This window comes from Microcaecilia unicolor, chromosome 7 (assembly GCF_901765095.1).
Source record: "Microcaecilia unicolor chromosome 7, aMicUni1.1, whole genome shotgun sequence".
NCBI classification, from domain to species: Eukaryota; Metazoa; Chordata; class Amphibia; order Gymnophiona; family Siphonopidae; genus Microcaecilia; species Microcaecilia unicolor.
Genome location: NC_044037.1, coordinates 129,047,870 through 129,074,899, shown reverse-complemented (window position 1 = coordinate 129,074,899; position 27,030 = coordinate 129,047,870). Strand labels below are relative to the sequence as shown.

The following is a 27,030-nucleotide window of genomic DNA, read 5'->3' as shown; positions in this document are numbered from 1 at the left end:
GAGACTCTCCAGCATTCTTGCAAAAGTGACAGGAGGTTGTTAAATTTCGTCAGCTTGTGCCTCACTGCTGATTTCATCATCTGTTTCATCATCAGCCGTTGCTTGCGTGTAGGCGCATAGCTCGACATCAGTGCTATCGTTGTTTGTAGACCGTAATCAACAGCTATGTAGTGATGAAACTCCTCTTCAGTAACACCGGCTGGGATGTCAATAGCCTGTTCATCTGACGCGTTTCAACAGCTGCATCTGTTTCGTCCCTCTCCACATCCCTAACAAAGCTTGCCCGCTTGTAGCAGTTCACAATGGTTGCCTGTGTAATATGATTCCAGGTTTCTTTCTGCATATGTAGGGAATCCAACAGTGATAGATTATGAGCCAGTTCAACAGCACGTTTATCCTTGCCAGTCTGGTCATCCATAACGGTCATCAGATGATGTAGCACAAGAGCCTGATAATATAGTTTGAAATTGGCTATTATGCCCTGATCCATAGGTTGGATCAGAGAGGTAGTGTTTAGTGGCAGGAAGACCACCTTGACGTTAGATAGCCTGACATCATCACTGTGTGCAGCACAATTATCACAAAGCAACAAAATCTGACGCTTTTGTGTCTGCATTCTAGTGTCTAACTTCTTTAGCCACTGATTCCAAATTTCCCCATGAATTTGCGTTAGCCTCGTATGACACAGGAAGTCGCTTAACATTCTTGAAGCAACGGGACTGTTTGCTCTTTCCAATGACGAGTGTTCCAACTTCTCACTCCCATCCATATTGCAGGAAAAGGAGGATCGTCAGTTGGCCCTTGACGTTTTACTTCCTGTAGTTTCGGCTTGTTTGAATGCAAGTGTTCCATCAGGAATCGCTCGCCAGTAGAGACAGTTTTCGTCAGCATTGAAAATGTCATGAGGTGCAAACTCGTTCAAGATGGTAGGAAGAACTGAAACAACCCAATTTTCAGCACCAAAGTCATCAGCGTCTTGTTTTTCACCATGCTGTTTCTTGAATTTTATGTTGTTCCTCTCCTTCCATCTTTCCAACCATCCAACAGTGGCTTTGAATTCAGTTAGTCCAAGACTTTCAGCTAGCTGATTAGCTTTCTCCATAAGCAGTGGACCACTGACAGGAAACTGTCTGTTCCTGACATGAGAAAACCACCGAAGAAGAGCATCTTTCTACATCCTCAGCTTTTCCCGCCCGTTTACGTTTCCAGTGTGGATTTGTATTGTTTTGCTAGTCTTCCAGAAGCTGGTCTTTCTGCTTCAAGATATGTGAAATTTGACTGGGATTGATACCATATTCTTTAGCAATAGATGCTTGTTTTGTTTTCTAATTTTTTAAGAACTTCTATTCGTTCGGCCAGTGTTAAAGTCATACAGTTGCATGACGACGACGACTCCAGTATACACTCTAACAACATTATTTCGCTTCTTCTGCCTGTGGCAGTTAACCAACGAAATTTCAAATTTACTGCCCCTTTGTCACGCGCCAATCGGCTTCCATATTCCGTGTGTGCGCTTATGCGGAGTCTTTCCTGCAGAGGAGCGGTCTTAAACCATGCATATAAGTGAATCTTGCACTTATCAGTGGTGCGCTAAACCGAAGTTTGTCCCCATAGAAATTGATGGCGACAAAAACTGGACCAAAGTACGGCATGCAGTTAAACAGAGCATGCACTTAAACGGAGTGCACCATACTTACAATATGTGGAAGGCAGTTTTATAAAGGAGCACTTTAGATTTGGGAGCCTAGAGGGTGCCTATTCTAAAAATGAAACTAATGTAAGTGGATATATACGTGCGGTTAGGAGTGCACACTTAACACTAACCGTAGAGCTGGTGTAAATGCTCACACCTAGATTTGGGAGAAGCTTATATAACTTATAATATTCTATATGTTATCAAGAAAATCTGTGCCCTGCCTATGCTGTGCCCAGACTCCGCCCATGTGAATCCCACCAGCAAAGTACATGCTACGGAAGATATGTAGGTATTTACAGAGTAGCATGTAGCCAAATAATTGGAATGTACGAGTGTATGTCATATTCAGGTCACTTGCTGCATATGTGATTGTCAGACTCAGATTTTCTCCAAGTTTTGTAAATGTCATTTGGTGTGTACTAGAGCAAGGTAGCGGGTGTACAACTGTTGTTTTGACTTGTTTGGCTACCCAGGGAATGTACTGGTTTGGATCTGTATCGATTTGTTCCATTCATGACATTATAAAGATATTTTCAACAACAACAAAAAAAGAATTACTCCTTAAACCTTAAGATGAGGTTTTCAATAAGAATTTAGACTTTGCTTCAACTCCGTAAAGTATCTCACTCCACACCCCTTGCTTTCTCTTCTTTCCTAATATCAGGGACCGTAGATCCAGCTTTTGCAGCAGAAAAGAAACTGGAGCAAATTAACCTTGTTTTAGATTTTAGGAAGCAGGTAGATTCTCTGCTTCTTATTTCTACCTGAGAAAACAGCTAAAAGACTTTAACAAGCCCCCCCCCCCCCCCCCCCCCGTCTCTTTATTTGGGTAAACAGAATAGTGTCTTCCCAAGAAGTTCTCCCCTTTGGTTCTCTGAATTTCTGGTTTATTTGTGGGCAACAATATCCATTTCTCACAGTCAATACTGCTTTTTACGGTCAGCTTTTTCTTGTTGCAAACACCTAGTTCTGTTTGTGATTTCAATCTGACTGGTTTAAACTGCTTCCCTGCAAGATCCCACATGGGGTTTAAGCCCTTCATCACAATTGTTCACCCATATTCCTTTGATCATGCCCTGTAACCCAGTACCCATCTAACTATATCTCACCCAGGAACACTGCCCCTTTTCAGTCTTACTGGAAGCAATTCTGAATATCCCACAGTGAACTGTAGCACATTTTCAAAGGGAAACATGGGTAATTTCCCTTTGAAAAATGTCTATAACGTACAAGTGCTAAGTATATATTTTTGTAGCTGGAGTTTGTGCTTAATTTGAAAATCAAGTACACGTGAATTGTTTTACTACCCCAGGGAATGCCTCCTCCTACTGCTGCTAAATGTGTCACACTGTGGAAGCCAGAACATTTTTAGTAACACTGGGGGTGACAATTTTAAATCAGCACTCCCTTCCTGAGTAAATACCTTCCAATAACCCTTCACTCTTCTTATCCCACAGTTTTTCACCAAGTAATCCCACACCACTCTAAACTTACATTTTCACCTGGTAATTCTGCACTCCTCTAACTTTATTTTGTCCCACTCAGTATCCTGCACACTTCCTAACTTATAAACTCCATGTCACCTACAATCTTACTACAAACCCTTCTTTTCTTTCCCCTTATCTCGCATCTCATGAAATAAACCCAAGCCTTGTCCTGATATATCCACTCTCCTCCTTTCAGAACTTTACTGCAAGCTTCCTCTCTCTCATTCTCCTCCCCTTCAGAGGCTCACTGCAAACCTTCTTTTCTCTTGCTTAACTTTGTTCTTCTTGACCTTATATTACTTACTGGATCACCAGGTTCTCCTCTGTCTCCAGGAAGTCCTGTCTTTCCAATTTCACCCTGCAATTAAATGTTAATAATGTTAATAACAACAAGGCTAACTTTAATATATGTAATGCATGAGCCCAGTGAGACAATTACACAAAAACCACTATGTGCAGAAATGGATTTTTCCAAAACTATCGGGGGTATATATATTTAAATATATGCACATACATTGTGTATACATATAGGAGACAACTCTGTAACAAGTCGCCAAAGCCCTGTACCTGCTGACCATGATCCTTTTTGTGTCAGTGTTGGCCGACCCCGGAGAGGAAGGTAAAGAGAAGAAAGCTGGACACCATTAGAAAAAGAAGTAAGGGGAGGAAGGCCAGACACCACAGATGAGGGAGGGAAGGGGAGGAATGCCAGACACCACAAGGAAGGGAGGAAGGCAAGGAATGCTGGAATATAAATCCTCCGTTTATATTTGAGTTAACATTCCCTCAGCCCCTTTTTTAGGGGAAAAATGTTATCTCGGTTTATATTCAAGTATATAAGGCACCTCTTAAAATATGTGCACATGCTCCTGTTCTTTCCAACACATACTCACACAAAATTATACCTCTGGCTCTGGTGGTTTCTCTCAATTTGCTGGAGGCTTTTGACCTAGTTGATCACAGTCTTTTTCTTACCAAGTTAGCCAATATTGGGGTTTCCTTCAGTGGTTCACATCATTCCTGTACGGCTGCTGTTTCACTGTTACCCTACCTTCCTCTACAACCTCTTCTCACAGCCTGCCTTGCAATGTCCCACAGGATTAAGTTTTGCCCCTCTATTGTTTAACATTTGTCTCACTCCCTTGGCCACATTAGTACGAGACACTGGTGAAAACACCTTCTACTATGCAGTCAATATTCTCTTGATAACCAAATAATCTGGATCTTTCTCAGCTTCATCATTGTCTCACTATTGCTGCTGACTGGCTGCATGACAATAGGCTCATTTTGAATTCAGCCAAGACCATTGCATCTTGAATTACCAGTCAGCCATTCCATCCATCTCTTTCCTCCCTGCTGTTATGGTCCCCAATAACCATAGTGATTCCTTTAAATACTTGGGTGGTGTTCTTGGCTATCAACTTTTATTTGAGACCCAGATATTGACTGTTGTAGCTTCTTTGCATTGCGATATTTCTGATTCGTCCATGGCTACCTTGATAAAATAATTCAACTCTGCTTTATACCCTTGTGGCTTCATGCTTAAATTACTGTAACGTAGTCTATATTGGGATCACTGTTGCTCTGGCTAAATAGGTCTAGTCATCTCAGAACACTACGATTAGGATTCTTTACCATGCTTGAAGGTTCGATCATGTCACAGCCCTACTGTATCAGCAACACTGGCTCCCCATCCATTACAGCTCAAGGTTTTGACTTTGGTACATAAGACTTTGTATGCTGATGTGCCCCTCTTCTGACCTCATGCATCCCAACCCTGTCCCTTTGATCATGCATGAATTCCTTCTGGAAATCCTAGTGCTCTGGAATGTCTTATCATTATTCTTCTGCATGGAACCCTCAGACCAAAAATTCCAGTCTGCTCTCAACTTACTTTGTTGCTTTAGAATTCCCAAAGTGAGACTTAGTTATTTGTTTCAGCAAAACTGGGCTAAAGGCTACTACAGAGGATGCGGCGGACTGAGAATCAGTGCCTGTCCATTTGTGTGTCTTTGTTTGTCTCTATTTTCCAACCCTATGCCAGCCTTTCTGGATCTGTATTACCTGTCCTTTGCTTAAGCGGTTTTCCCATATTTATTACAGTTCCCTTGCCTTCTCTCTCCTCTGTTCTATCAAATTATTGGTGTTCCTTTCTGCTTTCCTGATGTTTTAAATGTGATCTGCTTTTGTTATACCTGATACGAAAGGCAGTATAGTAAACACTAATAAACATAAATATTTGGAGCAAATATAATGAAGATACATACCTGTAGCAAGTATTCTCCGAGGACAGCAGATTGATTATTCTCACCAATGGGTCGTCGTCCGCGACGGGCCCAGGAGACCGGAAAAAACTTGAGAGCAAACAAGCAGTCTCTGGAACGCTCTGTCGCACAGGCTGAGCGCACCACGCATGCGCAAACGGCTTCCCCCCGCGGACACAGTGTGAGTCCCCTCAGTTTAATAAAAAGGCAAACCAGAAACAAGAACAACTCCAAGGGAGGAGGGCGGGTATGTGAGAATAATCAGCCTGCTGTCCTCAGAGAATATGTGCTACAGATATGTATCTTCATTTTCTCCGAGGACAAGCAGGCTGATAATTCTCACCAATGGGGTATCCCTAGCCCCCAGGGTCACTCAAAACAATGAACATTGGTCAACTGGGCCTCGCAACGGCGAGGACATAACAGAGATTGACCTGAAAAGAAGCACAACTAAATGAGAGTGCAGCCTGGAACAGAAAAAAAATGGGCCTAGGAGGGTGGAGTTGGATTCTAAACCCTGAACAGATTCTGCAGCACTGACTGCCCAAACCGACTGCAGAAGGCAGTAGTGAGATGTGAATGTGTGGACAGATGACCAAGTTGCAGCCTTGCAAATCTCCTCAATGGAGGCTGACTTTAATTGAACCACTGACGCAGCCATGGCTCTAACATTGTGAGCCGTGACATGGCCCTCCAGAGTCAGCCCAGCTTGGGCATAAATGAAGGAAATGCAATCTGCTAGCCAATTTGAGATTGTGCGTTTTCCGATGGCGACACCCCTCCTGTTGGGATCAAAAGAAACAAACAACTGGGCGGACTGTCTATAGGGCTTAGTCCGCTTCACGTAAAAGGCCAATGCTCTCTTACAGTCCAAGGTGTGCAACTTGTCTTCACCAGGGCAGGTATGAGGACGGGGAAAGAATGTTGGCAAGACAATTGACTGGTTCAGATGGAACTCCGACACCACATTCGGCAAAAACTTAGGGTGAGTGCGGAGGACTACTCTGTTATGATGAAACTTGATATAAGGTGCATGCACTACCAGGGCTTGGAGCTCACTGAGTCTATGAGCTGAAGTAACAGCCACCAAGAAAATGACCTTCCAGGTCAAGTACTTCAGATTGCAGAAATTCAGTGGCTCAAAAGGAGCTTTTATCAGCTGGGTGAGAACGACATTGAGATCCCTTGATACTGGTGGAGGTTTAACTGAGGGCTTTGACAAAAGCAAACCTCTCATGAAACGAACTACTAAAGGCTGTCCAGAGATAGGCTGACCTTCTACATGTTGATGGTAAGCACTGATTGCACTAAGGTGAACCCTTACAGAGTTGGTCTTGAGACCAGACTCTGATAAGTGTAGAAGGTATTCAAGCAGGGTCTGTGTAGGACAAGAAAAAGGATATAGGGCCTTGCTGTCACACCAGACGGCAAACCTCCTCCATTTGAAAGAATAACACTTTTTTTGTGGAATCTTTCCTGGAAGCAAACAAGACTCGGGAGACACCCTCCGAAAGACCTAAGGAGGCAACTTCTAAGCTCTCAACATCCAGGCCGTGAGAGCCAGAGACTGGAGGTTGGGATGTAGAAGCGACCCCGTCCTTCTGGGTGATGAGGTTGGAGAAGACTCCAATCTCCAGGGTTCTTCGGAGGAAAACTCCAGAAGAAGAGGGAACCAGATCTGACAGGGCCAAAAGGGCGCAATCAGAATCATGGTTCCACGGTCTTGCTTGAGTTTCAGTAAAGTCTTCCCTGCTAGAGGTATGGGAGGATACGCATACAGAAGGCCTGTCCCCCAATGAAGAATAAAGGCATCTGATGCTAGTCTGTCATGGGCCTGAAGTCTGGAACAGAATTGAGGGACTTTGTGATTGAACTGAGTGGCAAAAAGATCCACCGAGGGGGTGCCCCACGCTCGGAAGATCTTGCGGACAACGTCAATGTTCAGTGACCACTCGTGAGGTTGCATGATCCTGCTCAACCTGTCGGCCAGACTGTCTTTTACGCCTGCCAGATACATGGCCTGGAGAAACATGCCATGTTGGTAAGCCCAAAGCCACATCCGGATGGCTTCCTGATACAGAGGGCGAGATCCGGTGCCCCCCTGCTTGTTGGTGTAATACATTGAAACCTGATTGTCTGTCTGAATTAGAATGATTTGGTTGGACAGCCGATCTCTGAAAGCCTTGAGAGCATTCCAGATCCCTCGTAATTCCAGGAGGTTGATCTGAAGATCTTTTTCCTGAAAGGACCAAGCTCCTTGAGTGTGAAGCCCATCTACATGAGCTCCCCACCCCAGGAGGGATGCATCCGTCGTCAGCACTTTTTGTGGCTGAGGAATGGACGTCCCAAGGTCAAATTGGATCGAATGGTCCACCACTGAAGGGAACTGCAAAAGTCAGTGGAAAGATGGATCACATCCTCTAGACCCCCTGTGGCCTGGCATCACTGGGAAGCTAGGGTCCAATGAGCTGATCTCATATGTAGGCGTGCCATGGGAGTTACATGAACTGTGGAAGCCATGTGCCCTAAGAGTCTCAACATCTGCCGAGCTGTGATCTGTTGAGACACTCGAGCCAAGGACACTAGGGCCAAGAGATTGTCTGCCCTTGCCTGGGGAAGATAAGCTCCAGACGTCTGTGTGTCCAACAGAGCTCCGATGAACTCCAATTTTTGAACCGGGACAAGATGGAACTTGGGATAATTGATCACAAAGCCCAGAAGTTCTAGCACCCGAATAGTCATCTGCTTGGACCCTAGAGCACCTGCCTCCGAGGTGCTCTTCACCAGCCAATCATCGAGATAAGGGAACAAATGCACTCCCAGTCTGAGTAGCGATGCTGCAACAACTGCCAGGCACTTTGTGAAAACCCTGGGCGCAGACGCAAGACCAAAGAGCAGTAAACAATACTGAAAGTGCCGAGTTCCCAACCGAAATCGAAGATACTTCCTGTGAGCTGGGAGTATCGAGATGTGGGTATAGGCGTCCTTTAAGTCCAGAGAGCATAGCCAATCGTTTTCCTGAATCATGGGAAGAAGGTGCCTAGGGAAACCATCCTGAATCTTTCCTCATACAAGGAATTTGTTCAGGGCCCTTAGGTCTAGGATGGGACGCATCCCCCCTGTTTTCTTTTGCACAAGAAAGTACCTGGAATAGAATCCCAGCCCTTCTTCCCCTGGTGGAACGGGTTCAACCGCATCAGCCTTTAGAAGGGCGGAGAGTTCCTCTGCGAATACCTGCTTGTGCTGGGAGCTGAAGGACTGAGCTCTCGGTGGGCAATTTGGAGGTTTGAATTCCAGATTGAGAGTGTATCCTAACCAGACTATTTGAAGAACCCACCTGTCGGAGATTATAAGAGGCCACCTCTGGTGAGAAAATATCAACCTCCCCCCAACCAGCAAGCCGTCCGGCACGGACACATTTTGCGAGGCTATGCTGCACTGGAGCCAGTCAAAAGCCCACCCTTTGCTTTTGCTGGGGAGCCCTAGGGGCCTTAGGCACAAACCGTTGATGGGAACGAGCATGCTGGGACTGAGCCTGGACAGGCTGCCAAGAAGCAGGAGTGTACCTACGCCTGTTGTAGGAAAAGGGAGCACTTCTCTTCCCTCCAAAAAACCTCCTGGATGAGGAGGTGGTAGCAGAAGACGCCCGGCGGGAGAGAGAATCCATAGCATCATGGTGCTTTTTGATCTGATCGACCATGTCCTCTACTTTTTCTCCAAAAAGATTATCCCCCCCGGCAAGGAACATCTGCTGCTGGGTCTTATGATCCAGGTCAGAGACATGCAACCATGAGAGTCAGCGCATCACTATACCTTGAGCAGCTACTCGGGATGCCACATCAAAAGTGTCATAAGTACCCCCGGCCAGGAATTTACAACACACCTTCTGCTGCCTGACCACCTGGTGAAAAGGTTCGGCGAGCTCCGGAGGAAGTGCTTCAACCAAAGTAGACAGTTGCCTCACCGAGTTCCGCAAGTGGATGCTCGTGTAGAGCTGGTAAGTTTGGATCTTGGTGGCGAGCAAGCATAGCAGCCTGATACATTTTCCTCCCAAAAGAATCCAAGGTCCTAGACTCTCTGCCTGGGGGCGCCAAGGCATAGTCTCTAGTATCTTGGCTCTTCTGAGAGCAGAGTCCACCACCATGGAATCATGAGGAAGTTGGGCCTTCACCATTACAGGCTCTCCATGGACTCTGTACTGGGACTCAGATTTTTTGGGTTAGAAAGAGGGAATGACCAATTTCGCATAAGCACTTCTCTGAGTGTATTATGCAAAGGGGCCATTGCAACCTCAGCAGGCGGAGAAGGATAATCCAAGACCTCGAGCATCTCTTGCCCTGGGCTCATCCACAACCTCCATAGGGAATGGAATGTCCTTAGACATTTCCCGAACAAAAGATGTAAAAAAAAGACTCTCAGGTGGAGACATTCTTCTTTCAATTGGCGGAGTAGGATCAGAGGGAACCCCATATGACTCTTCCTTCGAAAAGTATCTGGGGTCTTCCTCCTCTTCCCACGAGCGCTCCCACGAGCGCTCCTCATCGGTATTGGACAAAAGCTCCCTAAGAGCAGCCCAAACCCGAGCCTGTCTCGACGTCAAGGAACGACGACCTTGTGGGGGATGTCGAGAAGTCAACCCCTGCCTGGACTCCGGCGAAGCTTCCTCCACCGACGTCGAGAGGGAATCGACCCAGGTGGCGGCCAACGCCGGTACTGCAAGTGGAACCGAATACGGGGACCTCACCACAGGCGATGGCCTAGATGCCGCTTCTGCAGTCAGTACAGAAGGTGCAAGCACCCCCGATACCGAAGCAGATTGGCGCTGCAATCCCTCCAGAAGCTCTGGAAGAAGGACTCTGATGCGCTCGTCGAGAGCTTCCATCGGAAATGGCTGGGGGTCGGTGCAGGAGTCGGTGGCAGAATCTGAGGGGGCTCGAGAGCTGGTACCAGGCTGCCAGATGACCGACGCATCAGCACTTCCTGTATGGAGGGTAAGTGGTCCTCCCAGTGCCGATGCTTCTCGGGTGCCGACTCCCTCGGCTCCCCGGAGCTCTCGATACCGTGCATGGAAGGAGAACGATGATGGTGCTTCTTAGCCTTCGCTCAACACCCGTTATCGAGACTTCTCGGTACCAAAGAGGAGGACGTGGAATCCTCATGCCTCCTCGGGGCCAGGTCTGACGAAGGTCGGTCCCGGGGGGCCTGCATAGCAGTAGGCCTCGAAATAGGTGGAGACCCACTCGAGGCCTCGCTGCTCCCAGTGCGATGCAGTCGTTCGGCAGCTATTACCTGCACTCTCGATGTCGCTGCTTCCCTCGATGCCGATTCCGCCGACCTCAGTACCAATGTTGATGCCGACGTCAAAGGACCGGATCGATCAGCAAAAAGTTTCTCTCGTTGAGCCTCCCGAGCCACGGGTCCGTTTCTTCATCAAAAGACACAGCTTACAGGCAGCTGGCAGATGGTCGGGCCCAAGGCACTGGAGACACTACGTGTGGGGGTCAGTACCCGAGATGGTCCGGTTGCAGCAAGTACAACGTTTGAAGCCGCTGGGAGTCCTCGATGACATAGACGGAAAACAGCGACTGCGAAATTAAAAGACTCGATCGTGCCAAATAAAAAGGCACAAAAAAGGAAAACATGACCCCACAGAGCAGCCTAAAGGGCGGCTGCAACGAAAAAAGAAGGAAACTTAAAAAGGTGAAGAAAAAACTAATAAAATAAAGGAAAACTACTTTTTTGTATATATATTTGATGAACTAAGACTATAACTTTAAGTAAAGAAAGAAAAAAGGGGAGCGGTAAACGTTAAGTCCGAATCTCCTGAGCCGAAAAGAGCGCAATCGAAGAAATACGAACACTCCAGATCACGGATCAAAAAGAACTGAGGGACTCACGCTCGCGTTGCATGTGGGAAGCCATTCGCGCATGCGCGGTGCGCCCAGCCCGCACAATGGAGTGTTCCAGAGACTTCTCATTTGCTCTCAAGTTTTTCCGGTCTCCTGGGCCGTCGCGGATGACGACCCATTGGTGAGAATTATCAGCCTGCTTGTCCTCGGAGAAAACCATATGCACCTGATTTTGCTCGTGTAATTTTACAAAGGCACAAAGATGCATATGCTGCTTTTAAAATTGACACAAAATATGCCTTGTTAACAGGGGCGTAGCTACGGGTGGGCCTGGATGGGCCCAGGCCCACCCAGTTTAGCCTCAGGCCCGCCCAGAAGCAGATCCTTGCCGTGACCGTCTCCCACCCCTGCCGCAGCGCTTCATTTAATGTTGTCGGCGCTGCTGTTAGTTTCCTACCCCCGCGGCAGCGCTTTACACTTTACCTGACGGCAACGCTACAAATGCAGCACTGACGTCCGACGTCCTGCTCCGGGCCTTCCACGCTGATGTAACTTCCTGTTACGGAGGCGGGACGCGGAAGGCCCCGGAGCAGGACGTCGGACGTCAGCGCTGCATCTGTAGCGTTGCCGTCAGGTAAAGTGTAAAGCGCCGCCGCGGGGGTGGGAAACTGTAACAGCAGCGCCGACAACATTAAATGAAGCGCTGCGACAGGGGTGGGAGAGGGTGAGGAAGTCAGTGGGGTGCTGCGTGCTGGCCCAGTAAGGGGAGGCAGGGAGGGGAGGGAACAGAAGGGTGCTGGACTTGCAAGGGGCAGAGGGTTGGAGGGAAGGGAGAGAGATTTTGGGATTTGCAGAGGGGAGGTTGGAGGGAAGGGAGAGAGGTTTTGGGATTTGCAGAAGGGAGGTTGGAGGGAAGGGAAGAGGTTTTGGATTTGCAGAGGGGAGGTTGGAAGGAAGGGAGAGAAGTTTTGGGATTTGCAGAGGGGAGGTTGGAAGGAAGGGAAGAGGTTTTGGGATTTGCAGAGGGGAGGTTGGAGGGAAGGGAGAGAAGTTTTGGGATTTGCAGAGGGGAGGTTGGAAGGAAGGGGAGAGGTTTTGGGATTTGCAGAGGGGAGGTTGGAGGGAAGGGAAGAGGTTTTGGATTTGCAGAGGGGAGGTTGGAAGGAAGGAGAGAGAGAGGTTTTGGGATTTGCAGAGGGGAGGTTGGAAGGAAGGGGAGAGGTTTTGGATTTGCAGAGGGGAGGTTGGAGGGAAGGGAGAGGTTTTGGATTTGCAGAGGGGAGGTTGGAGGGAAGGGAGAGGTTTTGGATATATAGGGGGGTGGAAGGAAGGGGAGAGGTGCTGGATATGCAGGGGGGTGGAGGGAAAGGGGAGAAGTGCTGGATATGCAGAGGGTTGAAGTGAAGGGGAGAGGTGCTGGACATGTATGGGAGTTGGATGAAAGGGAAAGAGGTGCTGAACATGTAGGGGGGCTGGATGAAAGGGAGAGATGCTGGACGTGTGGGGGGGGGGGGGCTGAAGGAGAGGTGCTGGATATGCAGAGGGAAGGGAGAGAGATGCAGGGAGAAAGAGCCAGATGCATAAGGGGAAGGAAAGAGAGGAAGAGAAGCTGGTTGGGGGTGGGATCAGAGAGGAGAGGGACACATTGGTGTGGAGGAGGGAGAAAGGGGACCTAGGGAAGTATACAGATACAGAAGGGAGATGATGGGCATTAGGTGGGAGCATGGGGACAGGGACACAAATGTGAGATGCTGTATGGGGATGGCACATGGGCACAGAGGGGTAATGCCTGACCAAGGGGGGTATAGAATAGAGATAAAATGCTGGACACTGGAGGGGGGGGTACATGGACACGGGGGGGGGGGGGGGGGGGGAGATACCAGACAAGGGAGAGAATAGGAATGCAGAAGGGATATGCTGGGCATGAGGTGCATAGGTGCACAGAGGAATGATGATGGATGAGGGGATATGAACACAGGGGAGATACTGAACAAGGAAATATAGGAAAACAGAGATGGGAGATGGATGATGGACATGAAGAAAGAAGAAATGTCAAATAGGAGACCCTGGCAAGTGAGTTAAGAGAAGACAGAGGGAAGCAGAAACCAGAGACTGGGACCAATATGATTTGAGAAAAAATGACCAGACAACAAAAAGGTATAAAAAATATTTAATTTCAATGTTGTGAATATAATATGTTGGATTTGGAATGTACATCTTGCCAAAGTTGATGGTAAACATGGCTGGGGTCCAGGACAGAAATCTAGGAAAGGACCCCAAAGTCCATTACCAGGCTGCTCCTTCAGCTTCCAGCATGCAGGCTTTCTCTGGCCAAGGAACCAAGCACAATTGCCCTAACACCATCCCTGGCATGTGCCATCTTTATATTTTGCACAGGAGTAAGTGCCTTTCTTTCTTGTTTCTCTGGTGTTGTACTACATGCAAGGTCTAGTTTCTTGGGGTTTCCGTTTAATTTATATTTCTAGAGTTTGTGGTCACTTATTCTGTATTTGGCATTTGTGTCTTGTGTGTGTGACTGAGGTATTCTGTTAGTATGAAGTTTCCATGTAGCATTCTGTAGTAATTTGGCTTGTTCAGCTTTCCTGATAAATGTATTTGTATTTTAGGGCCCTACTATAATATTTAAGGCACTTCTTTTTCATAGGTAGGATCTTTGTTTTTGGAAGTTAGTGTTGGCATGGTAGATTTGCTCTAGGTTCTGAGTGACTTTTGTTTTATAGATTTTTTTAAAGTTGATTTATAATATGTCTGTAATTGAGATTACACTAAAAAACAAAATTTCTTTATATGATGAGTTTTATGGAGAATTGTCCTTGCTGTGCTCTGTATCCATTGTTGGTGGATGGCCAGGAGGTTCTCTGGATGCAGAATGTGTTTGGCTTCAATACCATATATGTGTTGGAGGACCATGGCTCAGTGGGGCTGAATAGTGCAGTCTATTGTACTTCCCTTAGCTCTCAATTGGCCTGCAGCCACTGAAACCTGCACTGCAACCCTCATTGAAGTTATGGGGAGTGGGGTAGGGACAGAGCATGGGTGCATCAGGTTTGCTGTTTTTTTCTTTTTCAAAAAAGTTGGCAACTCTAGTGCCCACCCATCCAACCTGTTGACCCACCCAAAAATTGCCTTCTGGCTACACCTCTGCTTTTTAACATAAGCAACCTGTTAAAAAAATGTTAAACTCAGCAGAGCTCATAGCTTCAAGTACAGTGACAGTTAGTAGTGGAAGCAGCTAAAAGATTATCTAAGTTCTTCCCTCCTCTCATGTATTAGAAACAGGCATATTTCTTGTTCACATTCCATTAACTCACCTCATAACCTGGATCACCTGGTGGTCCTGGAGGTCCCCTGGCAGGCTGAAAAAAATATTTAAGTATAAAAATTAATTCAGGAACCCAAAAGCAAATGTGAATGCCATGAAACTGCGATGGGATACAGTATCATGGCCAAAAGTGACAGATTATGCAGGGCTAGATAGATAGTGGCAGGAAAGTGAATGTGTGATATGATGGTACCAATATTGAAAGATTTGCATTGGCTTCCAATAGCTGAAAGAAATATTGTATTTTGCTTTTTAATGTTGAAAGTCATGCATAATCTAGGGCTCTATTTGATGAAAGGTTTTTGCCCCATTGTTCCCATGTGAACACTAAGGTCTCCTTTTACAAAGCAGCGCTACTGATTAGTGTGTACTGAATGTGAAGAAGCCTGTAAGAACTGAATGAATGCTAATTGGTAATGCTGCTTCCTAAAAGGAGCCCTAAGCTTATACATGAGGGTTTTTGTTTATTCCGGGATAGTTTTTCATGTACTCCTTCTTTAGTGTAGACAAGGTTGGTTGGAAAAAGTGGGGGAGAGGTTCCTGTACAAGGATGGCTCCCGACTTATAATATAATCTACCAAAAGACATTTATTTAGAAAATAACTACTTAATATTCAGAAAAAAGGGAAAGACTCAGCTTTTTAATTAAATTATTTATTGTCTGTTTTAAAATACTGAATGAGTTTTTCATCATAGTCAGCTGTTTTATGACCAGTTTCTTAAATCTGTTAGGACCTCTTTTACTAAACTGCATTGAAATATGGGCTTCATGCCTTTTAATGTAGGATTTTGGAGCATACTAAACCCAGATTCAACACAGCAATTTTTAGGTCATTTTCAACTTTTTTTTCAGGTCATGAACTAATTCACATTAGCGCTCGTTACCTGTAAAATGTTTACATGGGAGCCATTACTGCCTCCTATTTAGCAGGCAGTAAGTGCTCTCGTGTTATCTTTGTGTTAGCCAGTTAGCATAGGTTAAGCATAATGCACTAGTTGACTAACAGTTCTATGCCCATTCCCACCCATGTCACACTCCTCCAGACAAAAATTCTTAAAAAAATAATACCATGAGGGGCATAATCGAAAGGGGCGCCCAAGGTTTCCTGAGGACGTCCTCGCAGGACATCCCGGCGAAGGGGCAGGGAAACCCATATTATTGAAACAAGATGGTCATCCATCTTTCATTTCAATATTACGGTCTGGGACGCCCAAATCACGAAATGTAGGTTGACCTTAGAGATGGTCGTCCTTAGAGATGGTCGTCCCCGATTTTCGGCAATAATGGAAACCGAGGACGCCCATCTCAGAAACGACCAAATCCAAGCCCTTTGGTCGTGCAAGGAGTCAGCATTCATAGTGCACTGGTCCCCCTGACATGCCAGGACACCAACCGGGCACCCTAGGGGGCACTGCAACTTCAGAAAAAGCTCCCAGGTGCATAGCTCCCTTGTGTGCTGAGCCCCCCAAAACCCACTTCCCATAACTGTACACCACTACCATAGCCCTTATGGGTGAAGGGGGACACCTAGATGTGGGTACAGTGCGTTTCTGGTGGGTTTTGAAGGGCTCACATTTACCACCACAAGTGTAACAGGTAGGGGGGAATGGGTCTTGGTCCGCCTGCCTGAAGTGCAATGCACCCACTAAAATTGCTCCAGGGACCTGCATACTGCTGTCATGGAGCTGGGTATGACATTTGAGGCTGGCACAGAGGCTGGAAAAATATTTTAAACATTTTTTGAGGGTGGGAGGGAGTTAGTGACCACTGGGGGAGTAAAGGGAGGTCATCCCCGATTCCCTCCAGTGATCATCTGGTCATTTAGGGCACATTTTTGTGGCTTAGTCATAAGAAAAAAAGGACCAAGTAAAGTCATCCAAGTGTTCGTCAGGGACGCCCTTCTTTTTTCCATTACTGGACGAGGACGCCCATGTGTTAGGCACGCCCCAGTCCCGCCTTCGCTATGCCTCCGACACGACCCCGTGAACTTTCGTCATCCCCGCGATGGAAAGCAGTTGAGGACGCCCAAAATCGGCTTTCGATTATGCCGATTTAGGCGACCCTCTGAGAAGGACGCCCATCTTGCGATTTGTGTCGAAAGATGGGCGCCCTTCTCTTTTGAAAATAAGCCTGCATGTGGTTTTGTAAATATAAACGGAAATTACCACAAAATGCTTTAACGTGACATGCAGTGTCCTGTTTACACACATTTACCATGCATAAACTGCCGGATTCTATACATCGAGCCTTAATTTCCACACGGAAATTGAAGCATATTCTATAATAATGTGCATTACTTAATTGGTTAACTAGCTAATCGGCACTGTCAATTGGATGTTAACAAGCAACTATCAGCACTGATTGACATTAAGATTTACATGCACAACTCGCTAAGTATATTCTGTAATGAAGTACACCGAATTTCTAAAGCACGCAGGCAAAAAGGGGCATGGTTATGGGTGGGGAAATTTACATTTTGTGGGCGTTCCACAATTTATGCACCTAGTTATAGAATATGCCTAGTGCGCCTAAATCTAAGTGCAGGGATTTACACCAAGTTTTCGTTTGGTGTAAATGAATGCGTGTAGATTTAGGCGCTGAAATATGAACTAAGCATGTTCTATAATTGGTGCCTAAATCTAGGCACCAAATGCTTTGTCAACACTGATTTCAGTGCTGATTTTTTAGGTGCCATATATAGAATCTCCTCCTCGTCTAATTTAGGCATTGGGATTTACACCAAGTAAAACATGGCATAAATGGCCATGACTAAATTTGGTTGCATGGAGAGGCACTCAGCATATTCTAGATACTGCATGGAGATTTAAGCCTATTCTATAGAATTTAGGCATATTTTAGAGAATACACCTAAGCGTATTTTTTTCCCATGTGGAGTTTTCAGGCGCCATACATCGAATCTAGTCCAAAGTGCATAATGCACTTTGGAGCCCTTTTTCTAGGCTGGCGTGTGTCAGGGGTGGAGAGTGGTCATTCCTATGCTAGCTAATTAGGTGCATCAACATGCTAACCAGTTAGCGCACGAATACAGGAGCCCTTACCGCCTACAAAATGAATGAGGGTAAGTGCTCATGTAGTAATTTTAAGGAATGGCCAAAGATCACAGCTACGTGGAAGGAGTATGCCAAATGATAAGGCATATGCAGGAGCAGTGGAATACCTTTTTAATGTTTGGGAGGGCCCAAATTCCACCACCATTAGCCATTAGTGCAAAACAAGGAAAAAAAGACATTTTACAACTGCAGTAAAAAATGGCTTTAGCACATGGGAAAGACCCACTTAAGGGCACACTAAGGCCACGTTTTACTGCGGCTTAGCAAAGGATCCCTTTAGTAAAAGAGGCCTTTAGTTTTGATTATTACTATTACTTTACAGGGTTGCTTACTGCTTATTACTTATTGCTGTACAATCTCTGGGAGTTAAATTAAATTTTGATGAAGACTGTTGTTGAACTGTTTTATGGCACAGGGTGTGCCTGGGTTCTGCACTTTATTTTTGGGCAGATTCTGTGAGGCTTTGGTTGGATTTTTGACAGATTATACACACTCCCATATTTATTATGTAATATTAATTATATTTTATATTTATCATAACCCATTATGAACAGAATAAGACAGATGTGGAGGTGGGGAACTTTGTAAGTTTAAGTGCTTTGAAAATTAGCCCCTTACTGTACCTTAATGCACATTGAAGGATTTCAAACGTTATTAATAAATAGGCTCCACTGAAAATAATGAGTTTTGAGTTAAACAACACACCTTAAATTACATTAGTAAATCTAGTCCCACATGTTCTTCAAATATATTGTACCTGCCTTGCGTTATATAATATACTGCTCTGACCATTGTTTTTTTTTTTCATAGGACTAGTGGTCTATAAATCAAAAACATAAATTAAGAGATAAATGGCACCAGTTATCACTAATTATTAAGTAGCACATATAAGGAGCATGCAGAACCTCAATCATATTAGAAGAAGCATTGCAGACCACAGTCACATAGGAAGGAACATGCAAGAAATCTTTTCTAAGAAGGGGTAGCTGTAGTCATATAGAAGGAAGCAAGAAATACCACAGTCATACAGACAGGATCATGCAGAACTACAGTTCCCTAAAAAGAAGCCCCCAAAGATCACAGCTATGTGGAAGGAGTATGCCAAATGGAAAGGCATATGCAGGAGCAGTGGAATACCTTTTTAATGTTTGGGAGGGCCCAAGTTCCACCACCATCTCTCATCCCAATTTACATTTTATGTAACTCACATAATGGTCAATATTGAACCAGTGGCTCATTTAGACCCGGATTTTCAGGCATCGACACTGAATATCTGGGTCAGTAATGATACCGAGAAGTTATGTTGGTACGGTTCATAATTTTTCTCTTCCTTTCTTCCATCCCCAATTCCCTCCTCCCATCCCCAGCATCAGATCTATCTCTAAGCACAGCTCCATTCTCACATCTACCATTCGCAAGCCCCCCCCCCCCCTCCTTCTCCCAGGCCCAGCATGAGATTCATTCTCCTACTCCCATCCCGTGGCTCCTGTCCTTGCTCCTGTCCCTAGTCCCTATGTTAGTTCTGATCCCCCTTCTGCTGTTGCCAGCATCAGCCCACATCTGTCACCCCCACTGTCTGCCAGCATTAGCCCACTTTTGCATCCTCAGCCTTGAATCAGCCCCAGTCCCTCTATTAGATCCATCTCCAAGTCACAACTCCCAACTCCTATATTCCCCCTTGTCAGCCCTGGCCCCCGGCATCAGTTGCTTTTTCCACCTACCTGGTGCCTCTATAGTCACTGCAGAGCAGGGAGCTCATTTCTTTGCTCCAGCCGCTCTGTCTGTCTTGTGCTGGTTGTGGCCACTGGCAACGTGCAGAAGTTGAAACTTCTAGCAGTCCAGAAAATTGAAGGACAGCAGTGCAGGAAGTGGGAGGGCAGCCAGTAGTGCCCCAAACACAGGCACTTGACTGGCCACCAGGGTTGGGAGGGGGCCTGAGCCCCAAGGCCCTTCGTAGCTACGCCACTGGTTGAAAGTAGAGAGCAACTACTTCCTGTATCACCCAAGAAACAGGAAATAGTTGCTCTCTGATTTTAACAGCCGCACATTGCTGGTACCAGAGGATGGACAGAGTGGCTGGAGAAGAAATAAGTTCCCTGATGTGCAGCAGATCTAGAGGTATCGGGCATAGCTGACAAAAATGGGGGGAGGGTGCCTTGTGCCCCCCACCCCCATTCCTCTGCTTATGATGCATTAAATCACAGCTATGTAGAAAGAAGCATGTGGAACTATGTCCATATAGAAAGGAACGTAAAGTACTTCAGTCACATAGGACCACAGCCATATGCAAAGAAACATGTTAGACAGTAAGAAACATACAGCTACAGAAATTTGTTTCTGATATTTTCTTTTTCTTACCTGGCACTCATAGGAGCAGCACTGTAAGGAAATACAAAAGAAAAAAGCAGAAAGTTAAGAGACAAAAAATAATAAATCTTTTTGTTTTTTCACTTAGCTGCAAATTAATAAAGTGGAATAAAATATCAGAGATGAGATATTTGTGGGAAATTCACACATCTAACAGCATTGAATAGCTAACAACCTCTTTCAGACAGTGCTAATGCCAATGACAGGAAATGATTCAAATGATCAGACACTGCTGACATCAACAACAGTAAGATATCAATGTCAGAGATCACCAGTACCAACAGGAGGAAGCAAATTGTGTCAGAATGCATCAGTGGCATAGCCACAGGTGGGCCTGGATGGGCCAGGGCCCACCCACTTAGGGTTCAGGCCCACCCAACAATATCACATGTTTAGTGGTAGTTGGTGGGGATCCAAAGCTCCAGCAGCTGAAGACTTCCCCCTGATGGTAACTCTACTCTCCACGCTACTCTCCACAATACCGGCACCTGCGCATGCTCAGTTTTCAGTGCATGCCTGCTGCAGACTGCCAAGATGGAAAGAAGCGTTTTCTGCCAGCTGAGATATTTTTTGGGTGGTGGTGAAGTGGGGAAACACTTGGTGCTCACCCACTTCTTGCCTAGGCCCACTCAAAATCTGTTGTCTGGCTACGCCCCTGGAATGCATTGCTGCTAGTGATGTATAATGCATCCATACAGAAAAAAGCAACACTGGGCCTTTAAGACTGGGACACTTGAAATTCTTTATTGATGACCCAACAAGGGCCGTGTTTCGGCGTTAGACAACGCCTGCCTCAGGGGTCAAAGAGAAGCTCAATAATAAACACGTTGTATAACTTCAATGCCCCAAGTGTTAATAGAGGATATTCGCTAATGGCCACATGGGCGGAAGCGAGGCTCAACAACAGAGCCTTTTCTGTCGCATCAATTGGCGCTAGTAGAGGTTACTTCCTGTTCCGGGGCAGAGGGAGCAGGGAACCAGCAGAACCGACACCCCCCCCCCCCCCCCCCAGCGACATGCACACGGCAGGCAAGAATGCACTTGGGGGGGGGCTTGGGTGACACGCCGAGGGGGGGTGTCATGCTGCACCCGGGGGGAGGGGTGCGCAGCGGCGTTCCCCCCCGGGTGGCAGCCACCCTCGCTACGCCACTGAAGAGACACAACTTTGGTTGTTGGGAAGATGGTTTTTGCAAAGTAGGATAACCTTACTGACCTTACTTATGATAAGCAAATATGTTATGAAGAACTTTGCTTCTGTAAGATAGAATTTATTAGAATATGCTGGAATATGTTAGAATATGCTGACTTTGTACTTACAATACTAGCCTATGAGAGAAAAGGGTATCAAAGGAGAATCACGGACAGAGGCAATCAGAGAGCTAATGTCAGAGGTCACGTTTGTGTCCCGGTTGCTGTCTCATATGAGAATTAATTAATTATATTACGTATTCTAATTGTAGTCCTGATTGGTAAGTGTAATAAACAATTACTGATTATTCTCATATTACTATAGCCTTCTGTGTCTTTCTGTCTCTCCACCTGGTGGCATTAGGACCATAATCCCTGGAGTGCTGGACATTCCAGGTTACAGGTAACTAGTACCTTTATACCTAGGAGAGGGCAGAAAGATAAACAAAGGATATCAAACAGCATGGACAAAGGAAATCCACATCAAATAGCACTGATGCAACAGGAAATTAACTATATCAATGCAGATGCAGACAAGGAGTGATCTGCGCCAGACAATGCTGACACAGCAATAGGAAATTGCTCCAAGCAACTCCATAACCAGCTACAGGACTTGACCTGCTTCAGAAACTGCCTTGACTAATGGCAAGATTCTGGTAATCCAAACAACTGACAGAGATTACATTTTTGACCAACCCTCCCAGAGCACAAGAGTTATACTATAATTTGATTTTTAAAAATTTATCAATTCATATTTATCACAAAAACTACCCCTTAGTTTTCATTTGTATTTTTGGTAACTTTAACAGTGACCAACAAAAAGATAGGAGTTATGCATATACTACTGATGCTAATGATTAGACAGTGTAGTAGCTAATAAAAACATGTGGCTTGAGTCAGTCACTGCTTTGACTAAAACAATGACCTGCATCAACTGGCACTGCAAGTGAGCACAATATTTAACCCATGTCCGACACCACTTGATATCAGCAAGTGACCCACATCAGCTAAGGGAAGGACTTTGTATGAAGCTCCAATATGTGAAAAATGTGGTGGACAATTTAAGGGGATCTAGCAGAGTGACTAAGGAGGTGTACATTGTCCCCTTATGAGTGGATAAATATACATACTTAGTTTTATTAGGCAAGTGTATTTAGCCAGGGAGAGAAAAGGCCATTCCAGGGATAAAGAAGGAAAAATGTATTTGTATATTTGATATCCATGGTTAATTACTTTTGTACCACACACCTTGGATGAAATTCTCTAAATGCTACCTAAAAAAAAAAATTGGTGCCAAAAAAATAGTGCTTAGCGCTATTCTATAAATCATGCTTACAATTAAGTGGGGTTTATTAGAATAGCCCTTCATGCCAGGAACCATTTAGGCGTGGACATTTATACCAATGATAATCCCCCTAATTCTATAACAACGCACATAAATTTTAGGAACATCCCCGACCCACCCATGCTCCTCCCATGGTCATGCTCCCTTTCCAGATCCACACACTAGAATTTACACGCACCTCTTTGTACAATATGCCTCAATAGATGCGCGTGTAAATTCTAATTAATGCCAATAATTGCTTCTTATTGCCTAATTATTGGCACTGATCGGATCATTAACCAAGTTGTGCACACAATTTGGCCACATATCCAAATCTGTGCATGCAACTCAAAGCGCAATATATACTTCTATTTTTTAGGATTGGGCATTTATGGCTTATTTTTAAAGGGAAAATACTCAAATTGTTTGCCTTTGAAAATTAACTACATGTGTCGTCAAGTGAATATTGCTGCATAATAAACAGAAAACTAAATTAAGGCATTGCCTACAGCTCCATGTCCCAGGCGAATGTGAATCAGATATCATTGAACAATACAACTTTTTAGAGCATCCAAGAAGCTGTGAAACAGGAGAAGAGTGTCCTACTAACAGGAGCCCTTCCTAGTGACTCTGCAGAGAATTGTATATGCTAAGGACAATGTGAGGGGAGAAGAGTTTAGCATTACTATTCACAGAAATAGACCATGCAAGTAAAGGGAGTTTCAAAGTTCCTAAAGTTGTTAGATGTCCTCAATTTTCAGGCATGGCCTCAGATTTGGCACCAGTATTCCCAGCTGTGTTTCGTGGAACCTCTCCTCATTTCTTCCCATCATTATGCAACATCATCCACTAAATACTGTCAATTTTCCCTGTTGCACCAGGACATTTTCTGATGAGACAATGCTGTAAGCAAAGTTTCCAAGTCAGACTCATCCTCTCTCCCAGCTACTCTCTTCCCCTCTCTCTCACTTTAGTGCACTTCTTCCTTTCATCCCCCATTCTGGTCCTGCTCCTTCTTACCCTTCCTCTCTTTCTGGCTTTCTTCCTCTTCTCTATCACTCATTCCTCCTTTCCCCTTGCTCCTCTCTCCTGCCCTCTCGGCCTCATCCTCTCTAATCACCTCCCTTGCTGGGAGAAAGAAAGGACACTTAATTGTGATCTTCTTCCCCATTCACTTCCTGTTCTGCAGCATGACCCGTGATTCAATATGTCTACATTTCTTTAACTTTTCTTGTTCTAGTTTGATTTCTTATAGAAATGGTGAAGAACTATTTTCTTGAATATTTGCATTTGGATCCTCTCTCACTCCTGGCCATCTCTAGGACTTATTACATTCCTGTCTCAGTGAGGTGGCTGGGGAGGGTGAAGGAAATTTTCATCTTTTAGAGAATCTTAACCAAACTGCTCAGTTGGTGATCTCATTAGAGGAGACCAATACCAAGGATACTCTGGTGACATCCTTCATTTTGGCCTGCAACCAAAATAATACTCTGAATTTAAGCTATGGCATCAGTTCACAATTGTTTCTTCCATATAAAATTTCTGTCTTTTCTGAAGTATATGTTAAGACACAGAAAACAAGAAAAAAAGTGTTGTCACTACAGAATAGGGGACAGGCTTTTTCAAAAAAATTTTTTTAATTTAGTAAGGGATTAATAGGGTTATTATGTTTAGAGTCCATTTAGGATGATTTCCCTTTTCTGTTTGGGTTTCTGCCTGAGATGACCTGTCCCTTTCCCATTTTGAAGTTATGTAGGTTTGATGTTTTGTATTAAAGTAAGGATGCAAATCTGATGCAATAACTTCTTTACTTTTGAGATTAAGAATAATGTATTTCATTATTATTGTTTCTGATTTGTAAATTTGAGAAATTTGACAAACTGTACATTAAAAAAAAAAAGAAAAAGAAATTTGTTTTGCACATAATAGAATATCTCCACATCAGAAAAGATATGAAAAGCACAGACAGTGAAATTTCTGCCTCCACCTAAGCAAAGCCTCTTACATATGAAAAATAGAAGTTAGAAACTTACTGCATGCTCCACATCTGATTTCTGTAAAAAAAATTTAAGACAAAAGGTATGAGATTCTGTCTTGGCAACTCCATGCTGATTTTATCACAATGCATTTTTGGTTTACTGCTGATTGTACAAACGTATGCAATGAAGGATGCACTATACAAGTGCAAATACACACAGAGGAGTAAATCTGGATATATAGTTGATTGTAAATACCAATAGTGTACTTACTCCAGGCTTACCACTGATCCCCCCCCCCCCCCCCCCCCCCACTGATCCAAAGACTGGATGTATTGCTTATCTCACACACATTTGGGGGGAGGAGGAGGTTGCTACACTGCACAAGTATACTGTTGATTATACAAATATTGAAGGGTACACACAGACCAGCTGTATTGCCGATCAAACACACATGAAGATTATACCATCTGATATTAAAAGTGATTTAACTGAGCATGAGAGGCTCCTGCACAGTTAAAGTGCTTGTGACTGTCTAAGTGCTGATTTGCAGACACTTAACTGGACAGTGCTGCTGAATATCACCACAGACCACCCCTGCACTATCCCTTTAGTGCAGGAGTGGTCCATGGTCAGACCTTGGGTGTAGCCAGGACTTACCACAGAGAAGTAGTGGCCTAACAGTTAGTGCACAGCAGGCTTTGATCCTGGTATTCTGGATTCAATTCCCACTGCAGCTCCTTGTAATCCTGGGCAAGTCACTTAACCATCCATTGCTTCAGGTACAAAAACCAAGATTATGAGCCCTCTAGGGTCAGAGATAGTAACTGCTTATAACATGAGACTGTTCTCCGTCTTGAACTTGATAATTAAGCAGATTATACATGCCTAAATTAAATTTAAGTTAGCAGCCATATTCAGACCACTAACCAATTAAGTAAGGGGCTAAAGTTAGGACAACAAAAAAGCTGTTCTAATTTTAGCAATCAAACTAACTGGGCACCTGTCAGAATACTGGCTGGTGCCCAGTTAATTTGCAGAAGAGGCATTGAGGTTTCTGTGTCATCCCCTGGCCCAATCTTTCATAATTTCAAAACCATCTCTTCCCCCCCCCCCCCCCCCCCCTCGTGGTCCTTATCCCCTTCCCCTCAAAGAAAGATTCCGGCCTTCTCTGAATCCCCAACCCCTCATCCCATATGCCCTCCTGGACCTAACTGGAATCTCCCTGGTGGTTTTTTTGGGGGGGGTCATATGGGCAGAAGTAAAAGCTACTCACTCCTGCCCATTGTGAGTCCAACCTCAAAATGGCCACAGCAGTGATACTGCAGTCTCACGGTATTCGTCTCACTAGGGGTCGCACTGGACATTTTCAGGCCGGACCCGCAATGGGCAGGAGCAAGTGGGCATCACTCCTGCGCATATGACTTCCTTTAGACCACCAAAACCCTGACAACAGCGGGCTGAATGTTGACCAGATAGAGTTCAGGTGTATTGCTAATCACATATAAATGGAGAATTACCCAATTTTGTGTGCGCTGATCACAAACACATGAGGGATACATAGCCTAGGATACTATACTGTTGTCACTATGACAAATTCTATGTGTCCCCTAGAAAGAAGAAGTAAATGAAAAGGAGCTACCAGGTACTATCTCAAACCCTGGGATGAAAGAAAGACTAAAAACAGGGAAATAAAAGTGTCCCTGGGGAGGAGCTTGAGATGAAATAGAGACCCCCATGCAAGAAGAAAAATCCTCAACAGTTGGAAGCTGAGCAGAAGTAATAACATAATATAACATCTCAATATAGGAGATTTAGGTATTAATAGGTATTTAGGTATTAATAGGTTAGAGAAAGCTTGATAAAATTCTACTGTATATCCATCATTCCCTGGTGCTTTACCACTAGGGAGAACTCTAAGCATGACAAAATGGGGACCGAGTGAGACGGTCTGCGAGAGCTCCAGGCTCGAAGCCAAACTCAGATGAATTAAAGACTGACCGACCGACCCCAACCAGGCGAGACGCACCCAGCTGGGAAGGCTCTGAGCTCTATGGATGAGCTCCTGTAGAGCGAAAGACGGAACCCAGTGAGGCGTCGGAAGGCCCCGAACGGGCGAGCCGAGGGCCATGCGGATCCGACCGGTGTCGAGGTGAGATAGCCCGACCTCCCGCCCGCCAGACGGGAGACCAGACGGTGAACGCCCCGGCTGGCCTAGAACACGCCGAAAAAAGTTGACCAGGGCTGGGCAGGAACGACGCGAGACGCACCCACCTGGGAGGTTCTGAACCCCAAGGACGCACTCCGGCGGAGCGAAGGCTGCGTCCCAACGAGGCGCCGGATGGCTCCCTAACAGACAAGTCGAGGGCTGCATGATCTGACCAGCGCTGGAGGTGAGCCAGCCTGCCCTCCTGACCACCAAGCAGGGAACCAGATCGTGGACGTTGCCCCGGCCGGTCCAGGA

The 27,030-nt window shown here is 45.3% G+C and overlaps 1 protein-coding gene across 1 annotated transcript in view; it reads right to left on the bottom strand.

Moving 5' to 3' along the window:
* The window catches only part of COL6A1 (collagen type VI alpha 1 chain), a 422,434-nt gene that overhangs the window by 317,371 nt on the left and 78,033 nt on the right, over positions 1-27,030 (bottom strand). Inside the window, 4 exon segments of the mRNA XM_030210386.1 lie at positions 3,488-3,541; positions 14,629-14,673; positions 20,070-20,090; positions 24,624-24,644. Coding sequence (XP_030066246.1) covers positions 3,488-3,541; positions 14,629-14,673; positions 20,070-20,090; positions 24,624-24,644 — 141 coding nt within the window.